Raw genomic sequence first — 19,817 nt, forward strand, 5'->3', positions numbered from 1 at the left:
TCATTTACTTTTTTCTTGAGTACTGAGGAATCTTTCTTGTTGGAACTTTTACCACGCTGAGCAGGTGGGTTGTGAATTATTTAAAATTTTCTCATCTTAATTTCCTCGGCATCCTGTATGATTTATAATTTTTGAAAATCTCGGGAGGTTGTAACCAAAGAAATTATTCCACCTGTTGTCAATCTGGTGGTATAGTCCAAGCTGTGGGTGAAAAATAGGTCGATTTCAGGATATAATTCAGGAATTTTTGAAACCTATCAGGTGTTGTAAATGACGATGCCAGAAATAACTTATATTAAAATGTAACCAAAAATTTTGTGCGGTTTTTTATTTATGACGATTTTCATTTGTTAAATTTGCAATTTTTAAAGATTTTGAATTTTGCAGCTTAGGATATTCACTTTAGAGAAAAAGTTTTAAATAAAAAATTGTACTAAATTAAAAAACCTACAATTTGAGCTATTGCGAGTTCAATTTCGTTAATACGTTATTGCAAAACAGCCTGCGAAATTCCAAAATGGCCGTTTTTTTGCAATTGCGTTAATTATTGTAAAAATATTTTTTATACATTTTTTCAGGCTTTAAAATGAATATCTTTCAATACTAAACATAAAAAAAATTTGTAGTGCCCGATTTGTGAACTTGTTGCTTAGATATTATAATTTGTTTATCCCAAGAGGTCAAATGTCCAAGGCTATAACTTTTTGAAAAAAAAAATCGTACAGAGTTAATCCAAGATCCACTCTCCTTCTAAAGACTTATATTTTTATATTCTGATGTAAATAAATGCGTATAACATTTTTCAACCTCTTATTTCGGGTTTGAAAATAAGGGAGCAAATTTCGTTATAAACATTTAGAACTGAAGCCGCCCCTGTACATCCTATGAGTTCCTAACTTGCAGATTATTATTGCTGAAGCCAAAATAAAGATTCAAAACCAAATAAAAATATTCTACGGCGAACTGAAGCAGAAATAATTATTTTTGTTTTCTTAAATCGTAGTGAATTTATTTTTAACAATTAAGAAATTATTTCACAGTCATTGACTAAAGAAAGACTGATATTATCTTAAAATAAAAATTATTTTGACCGAAAGTTACATTTAATTATTAAAAATGATTTTTAAAATGTAGTGGGGATTTATTTTTCGTTTCGACTGTGATTTATTGTGTCAGTTGCCCTTAGCAACGGCTAGCAGCTTATAATACATTGAATCACGGTTTTCGCTTTAAATTTTAAAGCACCGCTTGGATTGACATGAAATTTGGCAAACACATAGATAATATATGTTAAAGAATAAAAATGATATTGGGCCTCTGTGTGCTTTTGTCCTGGGGGTGAGTTTCACCCCTTATGAGGGGTGAAAAAATATATGTTCAAAATAAGTTCGGAAATGGATAAAACGTCTTAATTCTAAGCACCTTTTGTTCTATAGCATTTTTTCACCAAGCTAATACCTTTCGAGTTATTTTCGAGTAAATACGTTCATTTTTCAACAACAAAAAAGACACGTTTTTAGGCGGTTTTTGACAAATAACTCAAAAAGTAGCAAAGTAGTAGTAACAAAAATATAGCAAATTTAAAATTGAAAAAAACGGTGTACGCGTGAAATCTCTAGACTCAGTAAAAACAAAGTTCTAGCTAATGAAAAAGAGGTTCATATCCGTCAAATTTCAAAATGAATTATTTCAACGTGAAATAACCGAAAAATCATGCACTTTCTGGAGAAAAATCATTACAACTTTTTTAAAGTGTTTAAAAAAATATGTATATGTTTTAAAAAAAAGGTTTATAGCATCAAAAGTAAGCAAGTTACGCTGAAAATAAAATTGATCTCTTTTTTTTTTTGGTCAAAAAACTCGGGAAAGTCACCGAATAATTAGCATCAAAAATGAAATTAATCAATTTTACTTCAATGTTGTGTTACCCGTGTATGTGTCGTTTATGTCTGTAAGTTTCATCGGTTCAAAGTGCTAATTTTTTAAGGGGCAGTAGTTAAAAGGACTTGAACTAGTCAATAATCACGAGTGTATGCAAATTTAGAACAGCCATATCTTAACAAATTTTTGCCTTCCAAAAAAAAAGCAAAAAATCCAAAATATTCGTAACAGCAAAAACTATTTTTTTTACTCTGTGTGAATTTTGGTCACATTAATAAATTTTAAGTTATTTAGAAAAAACCTTTTTTTTAATTAAAAATTAAAACAGATTTACTTTAAAACCATTTTTTTTAAATAAGCCCTTTGAACCGATGATACTTAGAGATCATATAAATAATCCATGAGCAAAGTAACTTGTGAAGCGGTAATGATTAATTTGATTTAAGATGCTAATTGGGGGTTAACTTTCGAGTTTATTGACAAAAAAAAAAGATCAACTTTATTTTCCGAGTAACTTGCTTACTTTTGACACTAAAAACATTTGTTAAAAACAGATATACATATTTTTTAAATACTTTAAAAAATGATTTTTCTCCAAAAAGTGCATGATTTTTTTGTTATTCCACGTTGAAATAATTCACTTTGAAATTTGACGGATATGAACCTATTTTTCATTAGCTAGAACTTTGTTTATGCTGGGTCTAGAGATTTCGTGCATACATCATTTTTTTCAATTTTTAATTTGCTATATTTTTGTTAAAACCCATTTTTTCAATAAAACACTTATTTTTTGAGTTATTTGTCAAAAACCGCCTAAAAACGTGTTTTTTTGCTGTTGAAAAATTAAGGTATTTACTCGAAAATAACTCGAAAGATATTAACTTGGTGAAAAAATGCTATAGTACGAAAAGTGCTTAGAATTAGACGTTTTATCCATTTCCGAACTTATTTTGAACATATATTTTTCACCCCTCATAAGGGGTGAAACTCACCCCCAGGACAAAAGCACACAGAGGTCCAATATCATTTTTATTCTTTAACATGTTATCTATGTGTTTGCCAAATTTCATGTCAATCCAAGCGGTGCTTTAAAATTTAAAGCAAAAACCGTGATACAATGTATTATAAGTTGCTAGCCGTTGCTAAGGGCAACCGACACAATAAATCATAGTCGTAACGAAAAATAAATCTCCATTACACTTTAAAAATCATTTTTAATAACTAAATGTAATTTTCGGTTAAAATAATTAACAGCAGGCAATGAAAGCAGTGAGATTATCTGGTTTCCTGAGGGATATAATCTGGCGGAATAAATATATGAGCACCGAAAGCAAAGTCCGCATTTATAAGACATGTGTTAGACCCGTACTGACATACGCAGCTGAGACAAGGGCCGAGACAACAAAGACCAAACAGATAATGAGAACAACAGAGATGAAAACCCTAAGATCCATAAGAGGTATCACACTCAGAGATAGAGTACGAAACGAAGACACATTGAGAGAGCTAGGCGTTCAGGACGTAGTCAGATGGACAAGAGCGCGACGACGCATGTGGAGGGACCACGTAGATCGGATGGACCCTGAACGTATGGCGCATTGGGCGAAAAAACAGAAGCCCAACACCAAGCGACCCATAGGAAGACCCAAAAAACGATGGTGCGAGAGTTGGAGCTCCGGATCGCAGCAAAGACTGTAACAGAAGAAACAGGACATAGTCCTATTACAAGAAGAAGAAGAAGAAGAAGAAGAAGAAGAAGGTTAAAATAATTTTTATTTTAAGATAAAAAATAAGTCTTTCTTTAGTCAATGACTGTGAAATAATTTCTTAATTGTTATAAATAAAGTCACTACGATTTAAGAAAACAAAAACAGTTATCTCGACTTCAGTTGGTCGTAAAAATTTTTTATTTAGTTTTGAATCTTTATTTTGTCTTCAGCAACAGTAACCTGTAAGTTAAAAACTTATAGGATGTACAGGGGCGGCTTCAGTTCTAAATGTTTATAACGAAATTTGCCCCCTTATTTTCAAACCCGAAATAATAGGTTGAAAAATGGTACACGCATATATTTACATTAGAATATGAAAATATAAGTCTTCAGAAGGAGAGTGGATCTTGGATTATTCTCTGTACGATTTTTTTTCAAAAGTTATAGCCTTGGAAATTTGACCTCTTGGGATAAACAAATTATAATATCTAAACAACAACTTCACCAATCTAACACTACAAATTTTTGTTATGTTTAGTATTGAAAGATATTCATTTTAAAGCCTGAAAAAATATATAAAAAATATTTTTACAATAAATAACGCAATTGCAACAAAACGGCCAGTTTGGACCTTTCGCAGGCTGTTTTGCAATAACGTATTAACGAAGTTAAACTTGCTATAGCTCAGATTGTAGGTTTTTTAATTTACTACAATTTTCTATTTAAAACTTTTTCTCTAAAATGAATATCCTGAGCTGCAAAATTAAAAATCTTTAAAAATTGCAAATTTAACAAATGAAAATCGTCATAAATAAAAAACCGCACAAAATTTTTGGTTACATTTTAGTATAAGTTATTCCTGGCATCGTTCTTTACAACACCTGATAGGTTTCAAAAATTCCTGAGTTATATCACGTTTTTTCACCCACAGCCTGGGGTAGTATGGGAACGGCATTTATTGTCGTTTTCTGTGCTACTTCGATTGATGACTTACTTTGTTTTTCGATAGATGGCTCTAGTACATTCGTGACATTTCGTTCTTTGCAATTCGTAAAGGCCCAAAGTACGATGCCTGAGGAAATCGGAGAGAAGAGGATATGGGACTACTGATGAGGATGAAAAAGCCTCCGAAACCGGTATAGACTCTTCCTGCACTCTCCGATTTAATCAGAATATTACGAAGCTGCTGCATTTTCGTGTTGCAAAGAAATTGAAAATGTTTGTACATTTTAATTCATTTACTCTTTTCTTGAGTACTTAGGAACCTTTCTTGTTGGAACTTTCACCACGCTGAGCAGATGGGTTGTGAATTATTTAAAATTCTCTCATCTTAATTTCCTAGGCATCCTGTATGATTTATAATTTTTTTAAATCTCGGGAGGTTGTAACCAAAGAAAGTATTCTACCTGTTGTCAATCTGGTGGTATGGGAACGATATTTATTGTCGTTTTCTGTGCTACTTCGATTCATGACTTATTTTGTTTTACGGTAGATGGCTCTAGTACATCCGTGACATTTCGTTCTTTGCAATTCGAAAAGGCCCAAAGTACGATGCCTGAGGAAATCGGAGAGAAGAGGATATGGGACTACTGATGAGGATGAAAAAGTCTCCGAAACCGGTATAGACTCTTCCTGCACTCTCCGATTTATTCAGAGTATTATGCAGCTGCCTGTCTCATGCTGCTATATGGAAAATTTTAGAGCTAAGAAACATTCCTCATAAAATAATTTCCATTATAAAGTCACTGTACACTGAGGCGACGTGCAGCGTGAAACACAATGGGGTCAACAGTGACGAATTTGACGTACTTACTGGAGTCAGACAGGGATGTGTGCTTTCTCCGTTTCTGTTTAACATAGCTCTGGACTATGTTCTCTCCAAACTAGACTTCGACACAAAAGGGATACAATGGACGTTAACCACACGCCTAAGTGATCTGGAATACGCCGACGATACCTGCCTGTTAGGACAAAGGTTCCAGGATGTGGCCGACCAATTGGAAACACTATCCACTCAGGCCAATAAGATAGGTTTAAAAATCAATATTGGTAAAACCAAGTCGATGAGAATAAATGCAAGGAACAACACGCTATTTAATATCGACAACAAGCAGATTGAAAATGTGGAGAACTTCACGTACCTTGGAAGTGTCATAACAGAAAGCGGAGGTACAGAAGACGATATTCGTATGAGGATACGAAAAGCTCAACAAGCTTTCAGCATGCTTAACCCTGTTTGGAGGTCTAGATAATATACTACAAGGACAAAGATCCGAATATTCCAGTCAAATGTTAGTTCTGTTCTACTCTATGGATGTGAAACCTGGAAAGTGACAAAATACCTTACAGACAAATTGCAGGTCTTTGTTAACAAATGTCTACGAAGAATTGTTCGTATTTTCTGGCCAAACACCATCAGAAACGAAGATCTGCTACACCTGACCCAACAAAAGAGGGTAGAAAATGAAATAAAATACAGAAAGTGGGGGTGGATAGGTCACACACTCCGAAAAGATAGTTCCAGTATTGCAAAAAATGCCCTAGAGTGGAATCCCCAAGGAAAGAGAAAAAGAGGTCGCCCAGCACAAACTTGGAGAAGATCCATCATGGACGAGATAAGAAGTCAAGGAAAGTCTTGGAATGAGGTGAAGGCCCTAGCGCAAAATAGAACCCGATGGCGCGTTTTCACTGAAGCTCTATGCTCCACTTAGGAGTTCAAGAACATTATATATATTATATTATGCAGCTGCTGCATTTTCGTGTTGCAAAGAAATTGAAAATGTTTATACATTTTAATTCATTTACTCTTTTCTTCAGTACTGAGGAACCTTTTTTGTTGGAACTTTTACCACGCTGAGCAGGTGGGTTGTGAATTATTTAAAATTCTCTCATCTTAATTTCCTCGGCCTTCCTGTATGATTTATAATTTTTGAAAATCTCGGGAGGTTGTAACCAAAGAGATTATTCCAGCTGTTGTCAATCTGGTGGTATGGGAACGACATTTATTGTCATTTTCTGTGCTACTTCGATTGATGACTTACTTTGTTTTTCGGTAGATGGCTCTAGTACATTCGTGACTTTTCGTTATTTGCAATTCGAAAAGGCTCAAAGTACGATGCCTAGGGAAATCGGAAAGAAGAGGATATGGGACTACTGATGAGGAGGAAAAACCCCCGAAACCGGTATAGACTCTTCCTGCACTCTCAGATTTGTTCAGAGCATTATGCAGCTGCTGCATTTTCGTGTTTCAAGAAATTGAAAATATTTATACATTTAAACTCATTTACTCTTTTCTTGAGTACTAGGGAATCTTTCTTGTTGGAACTTTTACCACGCTGAGCAGATGGGTTGTGAATTATTTAAAATTCTCTCATCTTAATTTTCTCGGCATCCTGTATGATTTATACTTTTTGAAAATCTCGGGAGGTGGTAATCAAAGAAAATATTCCACCTATTGTCAATCTGGTGGTATGGGAACGATATTTATTGTTGTTTTATGTGCTACTTCGATTGATGACTTGCTTTGTTCTTTTTTTGTTCATCCTTTATATAAGCCATGTTGCTTGTTCATAGTTGGGTGGTTGCCCCTATGGAAGATGGTCTCCATCTCTTGTGCTGCCGGCAGATACTTATTCTACCACGTGCTGATCTGTCCCTTACTACTTAAACGAATCTTGTGTTCGCCATTCTACTGATGTAATTGTTCCATTATTTTTTCTCTTTAGTGTTCACTCCTTTATATACAGTACATTACATTTTTTTCTAATCTTGTCACTACTTATTCGGTCTCTTAGTGCGTTTCTTGTAATTTTTCTGCGTATTCCATTTCTGCTGCTTTGGGCACTCTTTAAGTTTAAGCTGTTTCTGGTCTTGTTTCTGATGCGTACGTTATGTTTGATCATATATATTGGCCTTATGAATTATTTATTTCATCTTATATTTAATTTGTTTAAACAATTTTTTGACCACGGCACCGCCCCGCACCCTCTGGATACGTTATAAGGACCTCTTTTTGAGTAAGTTTGTGCAAAAGAATCGAATCGGAATAATTTCGCTAGCGGGGGCGACGATACTGCCCGGTCTATCAGTCAAGTTCCAAAAAACAAACCGAACAAGAAACTTTTAAGGAAGACTTTTGTCGTGCATTAGTATCTTCTAATATACCGCCATCAAAATTATCTAATGAAAACTTTAGTTCTTTTTTAAAAAAATATTGCAAACAAATCATTCCCAGTGAACGAACTCTAAAGAGAAATAATGTCAATTTGTTATATTCCTCAGTTATCCACAACATAAAAGCCGAAATAGGTAATAATTACTTTTTCCACCTACCTCTACCGAAAGTATACTTTTCCGGACCTGATTGTAGGGAGCAAAGTTGTACTTTTCCTCCCTAGGGAGGAAAAGTAAAAGTGACGTCATGGTATTTCATTCATGAAATATAACTTATTGACGCCCTGTACAATATCTATTTTCTATTACGTAAGTATCTATACAGTTTAACGTTTATTTATAAAACACCCTGTATTTTGCAGAATGGTAAAAAACAGTAAATCTTTATTTTGATTTAACAATGTTTCCATTAATAATTTGATTTATATTTGACAGTTGACAGTTATATTGTACCTACTTGTTAGTTTTAGTTTTAATACATTTTGTTGGGTAGTTACATAAATAAATTCAGTAAAAATGAAAAAATGACTTGTTATTTGAGGAAGGTGGAAAACCCGTATGTATAACATGGGAGTAATGTGCCTTTTCCTCCCTTGAATGATTACTGCACTCCGCTACGCGTCGGGCAGTAAACTTCATTCTCGGGAGGAAAAGTAGCACTTTCCTCCCTTGTTATACAAATAGCTATTACATCTGTGTAGACGAGACCACTGACTCGTCAGGAAAATACATTGTGCACTTATTGATTGGTGTACTTAGCGATGAAAGTTTTCCAAAATCGTATTTAATTTCCTGTAAGCAAGTGGAAAAATCCAACGCTCTAACAATATCATGGTTTCTACAAGAAGCATTAGCAAACTTTTTTCTTCCTGCTGCTGTGCCTAATGATAAATTATTGCTTATTTTATCTGATGCCGCACCATATACGGTGAAAGCATGACAAAGTTTTAAAATATTTTATCCAAACTTAATATATGTCACTTGTTTAGCGCATGGAATAAACAGAGTTGCGGAGGAAGTAAGAAAAAAATTTCCACTAGTTAACAGATTAATAGCGAGCGTCAAAAAGGCATTCCTGAAATCATCTGTAAGAATAAAATATTACAGAGATATGCTTCCTGCTGTTCCACTGCCACCGCAACCCATTTTAACACGTTGGGGAACATAGTTGGAAGCAGCTAATTTCTATGCTGATCATTTTGTTGATTTTAAAAAGAATTAACCTTTTAACGGATGATAGTTTCCAATCTTTATTGGACGCTAAGCAAGCCTTCCAATATAACATCCTCCAACAGCAACTCTCATTCATAAAATCAAATTATAGTTTTGTCCAGAAAACTATAACTCAATTAGAATCCTCCAAATTATCATTGTTAGAGAGCACAGTTTTAATAAAAGAATTTGAGTCAATGGGTCAAAACGTTAAAGGTACTATTGGAAAGAAAATTTTTCAAAAATTTAAAGTAACCATGGAAAAAATAGTGGTTATCAGGTTCTTTCTGAAGTGGTTCAAGTACTAGCTGGGACATTTTCCGAACCATTTAATTTAGATCCATCTATTATACTAAATTTAAAAATGCCCCAGTTACATCAGTTAATGTCGAAAGAAGTTTTTCTATTTACAAATATATGTATTCAGGTAGAAGCGATAAGTTTTTATTAGATAATTTTGAACATCATTTGATAAATAATCTATTGTTACCACAATTCAAAATAATATTTATATGTTAAAATAACTGTGTATGTTATGTATTTATAATATTTTAAGTATTTTTGTAAATAAAAAAATATTGTAAATATATTTTATTACATGCAGGTTTTCTAGATAAATATGCATATTTTGCATAAAACACTGCATATTTTTACATAAAATACTGCATATTATTTTATTTGCCTAAGTCTAGAGGCTATGTAAGTCCGAAATAACATCATAACGCTGTGTTGATTACCACTTCAAACACGACAGATTGACAAATTGTGCTTCTACGCTACCTAATGGCTTTAATTTTATTATTTCTTGGATAGTGGGAGAAGTAGGGAAGGGACAATGGAACAAGTAATAAAATCATTTCTCTGGAATAAGTGGTACTTGCTGCTATCTCTGACGTAGTTTTTTCTCGAAAAATTAGGAATATAACAGAGACAAATGGATTTTTGCGAAGATATGTCCAAATACCAAAGACAAGGCAGCGGTATAATACCTATGTGAAGTCTTCTTCATGTGCCGTGCTCGATTATCGAGCGTTGGCTCTGAAATTGGCAATAGTAATTTGTGAACTACTAATTATTGTGAACTATGTGAACTGCGAACGAAAAAAATATTGATTAATATACCTCAGCATCTATAGGTAGTTTGTTCATAAACTCCTGAGTAATATTCCAATGTCCAACTGTATAATAAAGAGTTCCTTGATAATTATCTCCGGCGTTTAGTAACACTGACTTCGGTTTTTCTTCCAATAAGCTGTTTATTTTACTATAAAGTCTAGAAAATCCTCCAATACATTCTGTTTCATTTTTACAGGAGTTACCATCTGGACTGGTTTGCTCAAATCTGAAACAAAGGTAAGTCATATTTATATTATTTGAGAGATTTTTGCATTCTTGCCAAGAACAACATACATACACGAATTGTATTTAGTCAAAAAAAATTTCTATTTAAAAAATAAAATAGAAAATATACCCTATAGAAAAAACTTCTGTTGTAATTGGTATAAGCATTTAATTGTTAATTCAATTTTAAATTTAAATATCCAAACGGAATAGAATAATTGTTCAGCAGGAACGTTTCGGACTTATCAGTTCATCTTCTTTGAACTTTTAAAGTACTTGCGCTTATAACTCTACCAAAGGGTGGTTGGGTTTCTATTGTTTATTTCATACTTAAAAGTATTAAATTAAGCGACATAAAGCCGATAAAAATGGAAAAAACTATCCATAAACTGCATGTGTCCCTACTTGAAATAACAATAATTGCATATTATGTGTTGGACCTTAATACCCTACCAACGCTATATATTTTAACCAGAGGGAAGATATAAAACTACACAAGAGCAACTTATCCAAAAAAATCAAAATTAAACGAGGGTTAAGGCAAAGGCGCATCATTTTTCATTATTCTCAATCTTGTATTCTGAAGCGATTATGCTGTAGGCTCTGGAAAATGAGACTGTGGGAATTACGGGAGATATGCAGACGATATTGTGTTACCTCACGAAATTTGCAAAAAAAATTTACACAAAATTTCAGCTGTATCGGTTAAGTAGTTTTGAGTTACAATGTCCACCGCCTTTAAAAAAGCAGTTTGGAAAAAAACGCGTTTAAAGTTTTGACAACTTAAGTTTAAATTACTTTTTCGTTTGTCAAATCGTAAAGTGATTCATACCGAAACATGTCTTTGAATCGCGGAATAACTTACAAAAGAGAAGGGGAACATCTGTTGAACGTTTCTCACTACGCCCAAGCGCGCTGACCCGAAGCTGCTGCAAAGTTGCTTTTTATTCAATATGCTGTATTTCTGGAAATTTTGATCCGATCCTCTAAAATTTTCGGAGAATAGTCTTGAAGTTATAAGTTATTTAAAATAATAAAAAAATCGAAAATTTCAAAATTTTTAAACCATACTCCCATTAAGCCAAATAAGGAATCTTTAGTAATAATATAGCTAGTGTTACAGTAAACTAATAATTAAGTAATTGACTCTAATGTCAAGTTGACCAACAGACATTCGTTTATTTATTTATTTTAAAAGTGACTAGATACAATCGTTCTAAATAATAACGTGTTACTTCTACCATTAACATGATTATTTCAACCATTAACATATAGTTTAAATTGTCAACTTAATTAAATCCATTTAATTGTGAATAATTGAATACAGTTGTTTAATTAAATCCTTGTATTTATTTAACAGGATTCAGCTCGGTGAATATACAAATCCGTTCTGTGCAAAAAATTAATCCACAATATTGTTTTTTATCGTTAAACGTGAAATGGAATAAAATTTGTATTTGAATATTCATAACATAGTATATCATATTAATTTGTTTATGTGGAATTTAGCCGGAGAACCTGTGCGTATCAGAGAGGAGTACAGTATTGAAGATTAACTCGGATAATATATTATTTTATTATTTAGCATGACGCTTATTAAGCGTCATTTTTCCACCTACATCTACAGAAAGTATACATTTCCTGATTTGATTGTAGGGAGCAAATAAGTACTTTTCCTCCCTAGGGAGTAAAATTAAAAGTGACGTCATGGTATGTCATTGATGAAATAACTTATTGACGCCCTATACAATATTCTATTATACAGGGTGTCCAGGAACTCTACCGACAAACAAAGACAGGAGATTCTTCACATAATTTTAAGATAATCTAACCCGATTCACTTAGTTCGAAAATCCTTCCTAAGGGAGCTAGAGCTCTTTGAAGATGGCGTCTTGTAATTAGTTTTTCTTAAATACCCCCAGAACGCTTCTATTTAGAAAAACAAAAATTGGTACACGTATTTATCTTCAAGATATAAATCTAATCCATACATTGCAAATTTCTACTACCGATCATAGGCGTCCGTTTTGGGTAGGGCAACGGTTATTTTATCGCATAATTTTTTTGTCATTAACTTTTATGCATTCCTGACACTGGATTATTAAATTGTGAAGTACTTTGGTACTAAAAGATACTCTTGTTTTAAATCGGTAGGACACTCCGTTTTCTAGAAAAATCGATTTGAAATTTTTTCGCTTTTTGAATTAAAAAAAATAAAAAAAAAACTGTTTAGAAAGACGAAAACTGGTACATTTACTTATATTCCAGACATAAATCGATTTTATTAATTGTGAATCTCCAGTACTGATCATAGGCGTCGGTTTTGGGTAGGTCAACAGTTATTTTATAGCATAACTTTTTGTCTTGAATTTTTGAGCATTTTTGACACTAGGTTATTAAATAATTATGAGGTATTCGAGTACTAAAAGTTACTTTTACTTTATGTTGGTAAAATACTTCGCTTTTTGTTGAAAAGTTCTTTCAATTTTTTTTTTTTGATTTCCAAAAATTAAATATTTTCAAATCGATTTTTCTAGAAAACGGTGTGTCCTACCGACTTAAAGCAAGAGTATCTTTTAGTACTAGAATACCTCACAATTTAATAATCCGGTGTAAAAAATGGATAAAAGTGAAGGACAAAAAAGTGATGCGATAAAATACCCGTTGCTCTACCCAAAACGGACGCCTATGACCGGTCCTAGAAATTTGCAATGGATGAAATCGATTCATCTCTGATATGCATACCAATTTTCGTTTTTCTAAATAGAAGCGTTCTGGAGGTATTTAAGAAAAACTAATTTTATGACGCAATCTTCAAAGAGCTCTATCTCCCTTAAGAGGAAACAGTAGCGATCAACAGGTAGCGAAAACGCGTTCCAAGATTGCGGCTGTAATTTTGAATACTTTTTCGAGGTATTTGGCACACGTATTCGTAATATAATAAAGAATGGCTGTACAGAGCCCAATTTGAAAAATATATTAATATGTGGAAATTACTCTGTAATTAAATACAATATTAAAAAAACGAGCCTGTACCGCCATTAAAAAGAACAAAAAAATACATTTTCTTCAAATAAACTTTTTTATCCGATACCTAGATTTGGTGTTATTTTAGAACTACTAATGCAATAAAAAATTTTAGTAGCTCCAAAATGACACAAAATCTAGGCATCGGATAAAAAAGTTTATTTGAAGAAAGTGTATTTTTTTGTTTTTCTTAATGGCGGTACATGCTTGTTTTTTTAATATTGTATTTAATTACAGAGTAATTTCCACATATTAATATTTTTTCAAATTGGGCTCTGTACCGCTATTCTTTATTATATTACGAATACGTGTGCCAAATATCTCGAAAAAATATTCAAAATTACAGCCGCAATTTTGGAACGCGTTTTTGCTACCTGTTGATCGCTACTGTATCACCTTAAGAAGCATTTTCGGACTAGGTAAATTGGGTTAGTCTTAAAATTATCTGAGGAATCTTCTTTCTTCGTTTGTCGGTAGAGTTTCTGGACACCCTGTATATTACGTAAGTATCTATACATTTTTTCGTGTATTTGTAGAACACCCTGTATTTTGTAAAATGGTAAAATACAGTAAATGGTTATTTTGGTTTAACAATGTTTACATTAATAACTTGACATATATTTGACAGTTGACAGTTCTACTGTACTTACTTGTTAGTTTTAGTTCTCTAATAAATTTTGTTAGTTAGTTACATAAATAAATTATTTTAAATTAAAAAATGACTTGTTATTTAAGGAAGGTAGAAAAATCATATGTATAACATGGGAATAAAGTGCCTTTTCCTCCCTTGATTGATTACTGTAAAGTAAACTTCATTCTCGGGAGGAAAAGTAGCACAAAGTTACTGTCTTGTTATGCAAATAGCTATTTATAAAAAATGTAGCTTAGAAAATTACGAAAAGAGTTATGTATTCGTAAAGTCTATAGATCCAGCAACATCAAATTTGTAGCTCATGAAAAATACGTTTGTATTCGTCCAATTCCAAACCGAAGATTTCATCGTGAAGTAACCAAAAATTAAGCGCTTTTCCTGAAACACCCATTTAAACCTTTTTAAAGCGTTTAAGAAAAGCTTTTTTCTAATTGTTTATAAAAGTTTCTAGTATTAAAAATTTGTATCAAAATAAAATTAGCCCCCTTTTTTTGAAAAAAGTCATGAAAATCTCACCGTGCTAAGCTCCCCAAATGACATTCATCGTTACCACTTTACAAAAAATTTACTTTACTTATTCATTTCTTATATGATCTGTCAGTTTCACTGGTTTAAATTGCTTATTTTTGAAAGGGTTATAGTTGAAAGGGCTTGGACGAGTCACTGATTACGAGTGTATGCCAACTTTAAACAGCCATATCTTAACCAATTTTTGTCTTACAGAAAAACAACATGAAACTAGCATACTTATAACAGAAACCTACATTTTTTTACTCTTTGGTACTTTTTACTCTTTGAGATTTTTGGTAACTTTTTTGGGCTGTGGCTATGACAATTATCCAGCAACCAGGAATAATGCAATTGGCCAATACAATTAAAAGCGCGAAAAAAGTTGCTGAGCTGTGAACCAGGTGTCGCTTTTCTTAACTTGCACGGTGCCAATACTTAAATTTGCATAGATATTGGGTAACACTTCGTCTAAGATTTTCATGTAATTAGCTCTAGCAGTTTTAGATATTAGCCCAGTGTTATATTCTGTGGATTTTATGCTGTGACCTTTTTTACGTTAAATATGCGTGCTCTGAGCTTTAATTTTATAAGGTAGTGGATCGGATTTTCTTTGATTTATATGAGTTTAAAGTCGATTACAAAATTCTTTTATGACATAGAAATTGAAACAACAAAATAATTTTATATTATGTCCTATAAATGATAAAAACGTTTTATTATAAAAAGTTATTTTTTATAAAATGTAATTATTTAAAACACTTTAAAAATGTTCATAAATTTTTCTCGAAAATTGCTTAATTTTCGGTGATTTCACGTTGAAATATTCGATTTGGAATTAGACGAATAAGAATGTATTTTTCATGGGCTACAACTTTGCTTTAAGTCAGTTTATAGACTTTACTGAAACACCATTTTTTTTGGTTTTTTTATTAGCTACGCTTTTGCTAAAGATCAATTACTTTTAATGGAAAATAAGCCACAATTTTACCAAAAAAAAATGATTTTATTAAGTTTCGAAGCCCAAATAGGGTTTCGTTGTCAAAATACAAAATACTACTAAAATAAACAAAAACGTTGTTGCTAAGTAAAAAAATTCTTCTAATAATTTATTTAATATGACTCATTTGTATTGAAAATTCAGACGTATATTTTACATTTTAAAGTAGAATACTTTAAAATGATATCGCCAATATTTATGAGTTGCGTTGCTGGGACATTCATATTCTTGAGTTGGGATTGATTTCATGTAATCGAATGAACTATCTTTTAGTAAAATCGTTCCAGGAACGCAACTTATAAATATTGGCGATATCATTTTAAAGTCTTCTACTTTAAAATGTATTTTTTTTTAACTATTTAGAATGGGAAATAAGCCACAATATTATTAAAAAATGATTTTTATTAACGTTTCGACGCCCAAATCGGGTGCCGTTGTCAAAATACAAAATACAAAATACAGTATTTTGTATTTTGACAACGGCACCCGATTTGGGCGTCGAAACATTAATAAAAATCATTTTTTAATAATATTGTGGCTTATTTCCCATTCTAAATAGTTAAAATTATAAAAATGCCACAAGAAAATAGCTTCAGAACAACATTTAAAATGTATAATATGCGTCTGAATTGCCAATATAAATGAGTCAGATTAAATAAATTATTAGAAGAATTTTTTTACTTAGCAATAACATTTTTGTTTATTTTAGTAATATTTTGTATTTTGACAACGAAACCCGATTTGGGCTTCGAAACGTTAATAAAATCATTTTTTTTGTGAAATTGTGGCTTATTTCCCATTAAAAGTAATTGATTATAAAAATGCCAGAAGAAAATAGCTTCAGAACAACATTTTCTAAGGATATTTTTTTCGATAAAATATTTACTTTTTGAGTTTCTTGCGAAAAACTGCCTAAAAACGTAGTTTTTTGTCGAAAAATAAACATTTTCAATCACAAATAACTCAAAAAGTATTGACTTACATGAAAAATTTTATAGAACGAAAATTGCTTATAATCAGTCAGTTCATCTATTTCCGGGCTTATTTTAAACACTCGCTTTTTCACTCCCGAGAAGGGGAGACTGTTACCCCCCAAGTAAAAGCAACCAACGGCACAAATTCAACTTTGAAGTGAAAGGTAAATAGATTCTAAATCCAAATTTTCATGCAATTCGGAGTTGCCCTGAAAATTACACTCCAAAACGGTCATTTACTGGGCTACTACCCATTAGGTTACAATGTTACATTTACATTGCACTTTAATTTGCGATACTTTATTCGAATCGGTATCAATTAGTACCTGTCTACAAAAACAAGGGAGACATACAACAATGTTCAAACTACAGGGCTATAAAACTACTTAGCCACAACATGAAAATATGGGAGAGAGTAATTGATAGACGGATACGTGAAGAAACCGAAATATCCGATAATCAATTTGGCTTTATGCAGGGCAGATCAACAACAGATGCAATTTTTATTGTAAGGCAACTGAAGGAAAAATACAGGAATAAAGAGACCAACGCTCATATGGTATTCATTGATCTTAAGAAAGCATATGATAGAGTTCCTCGAGAGATTCTGTGGTGGGCACTCAATAAGGAAGGAGTCCCTGGCGAATATGTACGGAATCCCCGGGCACTCAATAAGGAAGGAGTCCTTATTTATTCTCATTAGTGTTGGACCGGATAACAGCGAAACTACAAGGTAGCATTCCATGGTGCCTAATGTATGCTGATGATGTAGTGTTAATAAAAAATAGTGAAAGAGACTTAGAAAAAAAACTGGAACAGTGGAGACAAGCCCTGGAGGAAAAAGGTTTAAAACTTAGTAGGACAAAAAGAGAGTATTTGGAATGTTCATTTAAAGATGGAGTTACTACAAATAAAATGGTATTTTTGGATGGTGAAATGATTGTGGAAAGCAATAGTTTTAAGTACCTAGGATCAGTATTACAGAGTAATGGAGAATTAGATGGAGATGCATGTAGTAGAATTAGGGCTGGATGGATGAAGTGGAAAGAAGCGAGTGGTGTGTTGTGTGACAGAAAAATTCCAATGAAGCTGAAGGAAAAATTCTATAGAACAGCCATAAGACAGGCTGTGATGTATGGAACTGAACGTTTGGGCAGTGAAAAAGAAAGAGGAACAACGAATGCATGTGGCGGAAATGAGAATGCTTAGATGGATGAGTGGAGTGACAAAGAAGGATAAAATTAGAAATGAGTATATTAGGGGAAGTCTAGGTGTGGCACCAATTGATGACAAAATGAGAGAGCATAGGTTAAGATGGTTTGGTCATGTTCAACGTCGAGACGTTAATTACCCAATACGAAGAATAGCTGAAGTGCAGATTCCTGGAAGGAGTAGGAGAGGAAGACCAAAGAAGACCTGGGGGGAGACGATAAGGCAGGACATATTGTTAAAGGGGATTAACATTGATATGACCCAAGATAGAATTGTGTGGATAAATGCAATTAGGGAAGCCGACCCCGCATAGAGATAAGGCAAAGGGAATGATGATGATTCGAATCGGTATCAATATTATTGATATCGATACTATTGAAAAAATATATCGATCCCAAAATAATCAAAAATCAAAAAAATCAATCAATATAATATAAACGGTTCAGGATGGCTTGTAGTAGGACATATTTGGATTTATTTCTCATAGTGTGTCCGAAATATTATAACATTCAAGATTTGATGTTGGTCTCGGTTATTCTTCATTCTTCTGGGCACCTTCCCATTTCCAACTCGTCATTCTACGAGATCTTAAGTATTTTCCGAGACAGCAACATCTGAAATGCTTCCAATGTTCTGCACGTATCTTCGTTCAAGATCCACGATTCAACGCCGTAAAAAAGACAGAAAAGATGTAGCCGTTTTCTTACTTTTCTACCAAGTGCGAGGTAGTGGCTATTGAAGAAGGTCCTCATCCGGTTGAAAGTGGATCTAGCTTTCCGATGAGCGCTCTTATGTCCTCGTTGTTGGTCCATTCTTTATTCGATATGGTGCTAAGTTAGTTCATCACTAGAGAGCGGAATATAAGTAACAAAACATTACCAACATATGTGCATATATATGCATTACTTTTACTACAAATATGCAGGTATTTTTTCTAAATTTGTCTAAATATGCAAATGCATATTAAAAATACTCAAAAATAAAACAATATATTAAGTCGTAAGATCTTCAGAAAAGTTGCCTTCAAAAATACGTACAACTTTCCTCAAACAATCGAAGCCCTCATTTTTTTCTAAAACATTTTTTAATTTATTTTTAATTATTGTAATCCCTGTATTTCCGGGAATTTTTTGACAATGAGCAGAAAAAGTGTTAACAAGATTAACCGAATCACTTAATTGTAAATTCCTTTGTTCTAATGACTTTATTAGATCTGGTAAAAAACTAAAATTAACTTTTATGAACATAAGTTCTTAAGCAATTTGTACGTTACTTAAATAACAAAGTACGTTACTTAAGCTGAAGAACAAAAGCGGAGTTGTCTACAATTTGATGGATTTTTGTATTTTGATGCTTCTCTCTATGTCCGTCTTTATAGAAGTAAAAGCGAATTTGTCGAATAAAAACACTCTTTCCAGAAAAATTTCTTTTGTGGGACATGATGCTTTTGTTTGTCAGTTCCTCATTTAAAAAATGAAATGTGAAAGAGAATGTAACTTACGATTTTGGAACAGGCCTTGCAAAATATTTTGTCTCCACTTAGCTTTAACTCGGGAAAACACTTTATCCAAGCACTTTTTGAATGGTAGACATATTTAAATTTAATATATACCAATCACTTCAAAAACACTAATTGGCCGGAAACTGACAAAATAATTATTAGACCCTTAAAAGCAGGTAGGTACCTATGACTTGCTACGCTAATAAAATAATATTGTTCTGGGAACACCCATAATTGTTAAATTCAGGTAGTAATGGGAAAGCCCAGATGAGCGATAGATAGATAAATAACGAGCTCGTTCATATCGAAGTTATAAAATTCCAACTAAGAGAGGAAAATTTTAAACTTTTATATAATTTATTTTTAAAATATGCAAAATAAATCGTGTTTAGCTTAAATATGCAATGTTGTGTTTGTTGTCTGAAAATATGTAATATATGCATCTATATGCACTTTGCATATATTCCGCTCTCTATTCATCACTCCTTCTGGTTTGGTGATTTCATTGGTTGACGTAGATCTGAATTCCTGTTATCATTTTCTTTTTAAATATATGAGCTTTGTGCTCTATATTTACAGTAATCCACAATTTTTTTGACTCACTGATGAAAATATAGTCGGTCTATAC

The 19,817-nt window shown here is 32.6% G+C and overlaps 1 protein-coding gene across 4 annotated transcripts in view; it reads right to left on the minus strand.

Annotated features, from left to right (window-relative positions):
• The window catches only part of LOC126880558 (apyrase), a 220,701-nt gene that overhangs the window by 72,054 nt on the left and 128,830 nt on the right, over positions 1-19,817 (minus strand). For all 4 annotated transcript variants that reach the window (XM_050644493.1, XM_050644492.1, XM_050644495.1 and 1 more), the window contains exon 2: positions 10,098-10,317. In XM_050644493.1, the coding sequence (XP_050500450.1) occupies positions 10,098-10,317 (220 nt within the window). The remainder of the gene's footprint in view (positions 1-10,097; positions 10,318-19,817) is intronic.

This window comes from Diabrotica virgifera, chromosome 2 (genome assembly GCF_917563875.1).
Source record: "Diabrotica virgifera virgifera chromosome 2, PGI_DIABVI_V3a".
NCBI lineage: Eukaryota > Metazoa > Arthropoda > Insecta > Coleoptera > Chrysomelidae > Diabrotica > Diabrotica virgifera.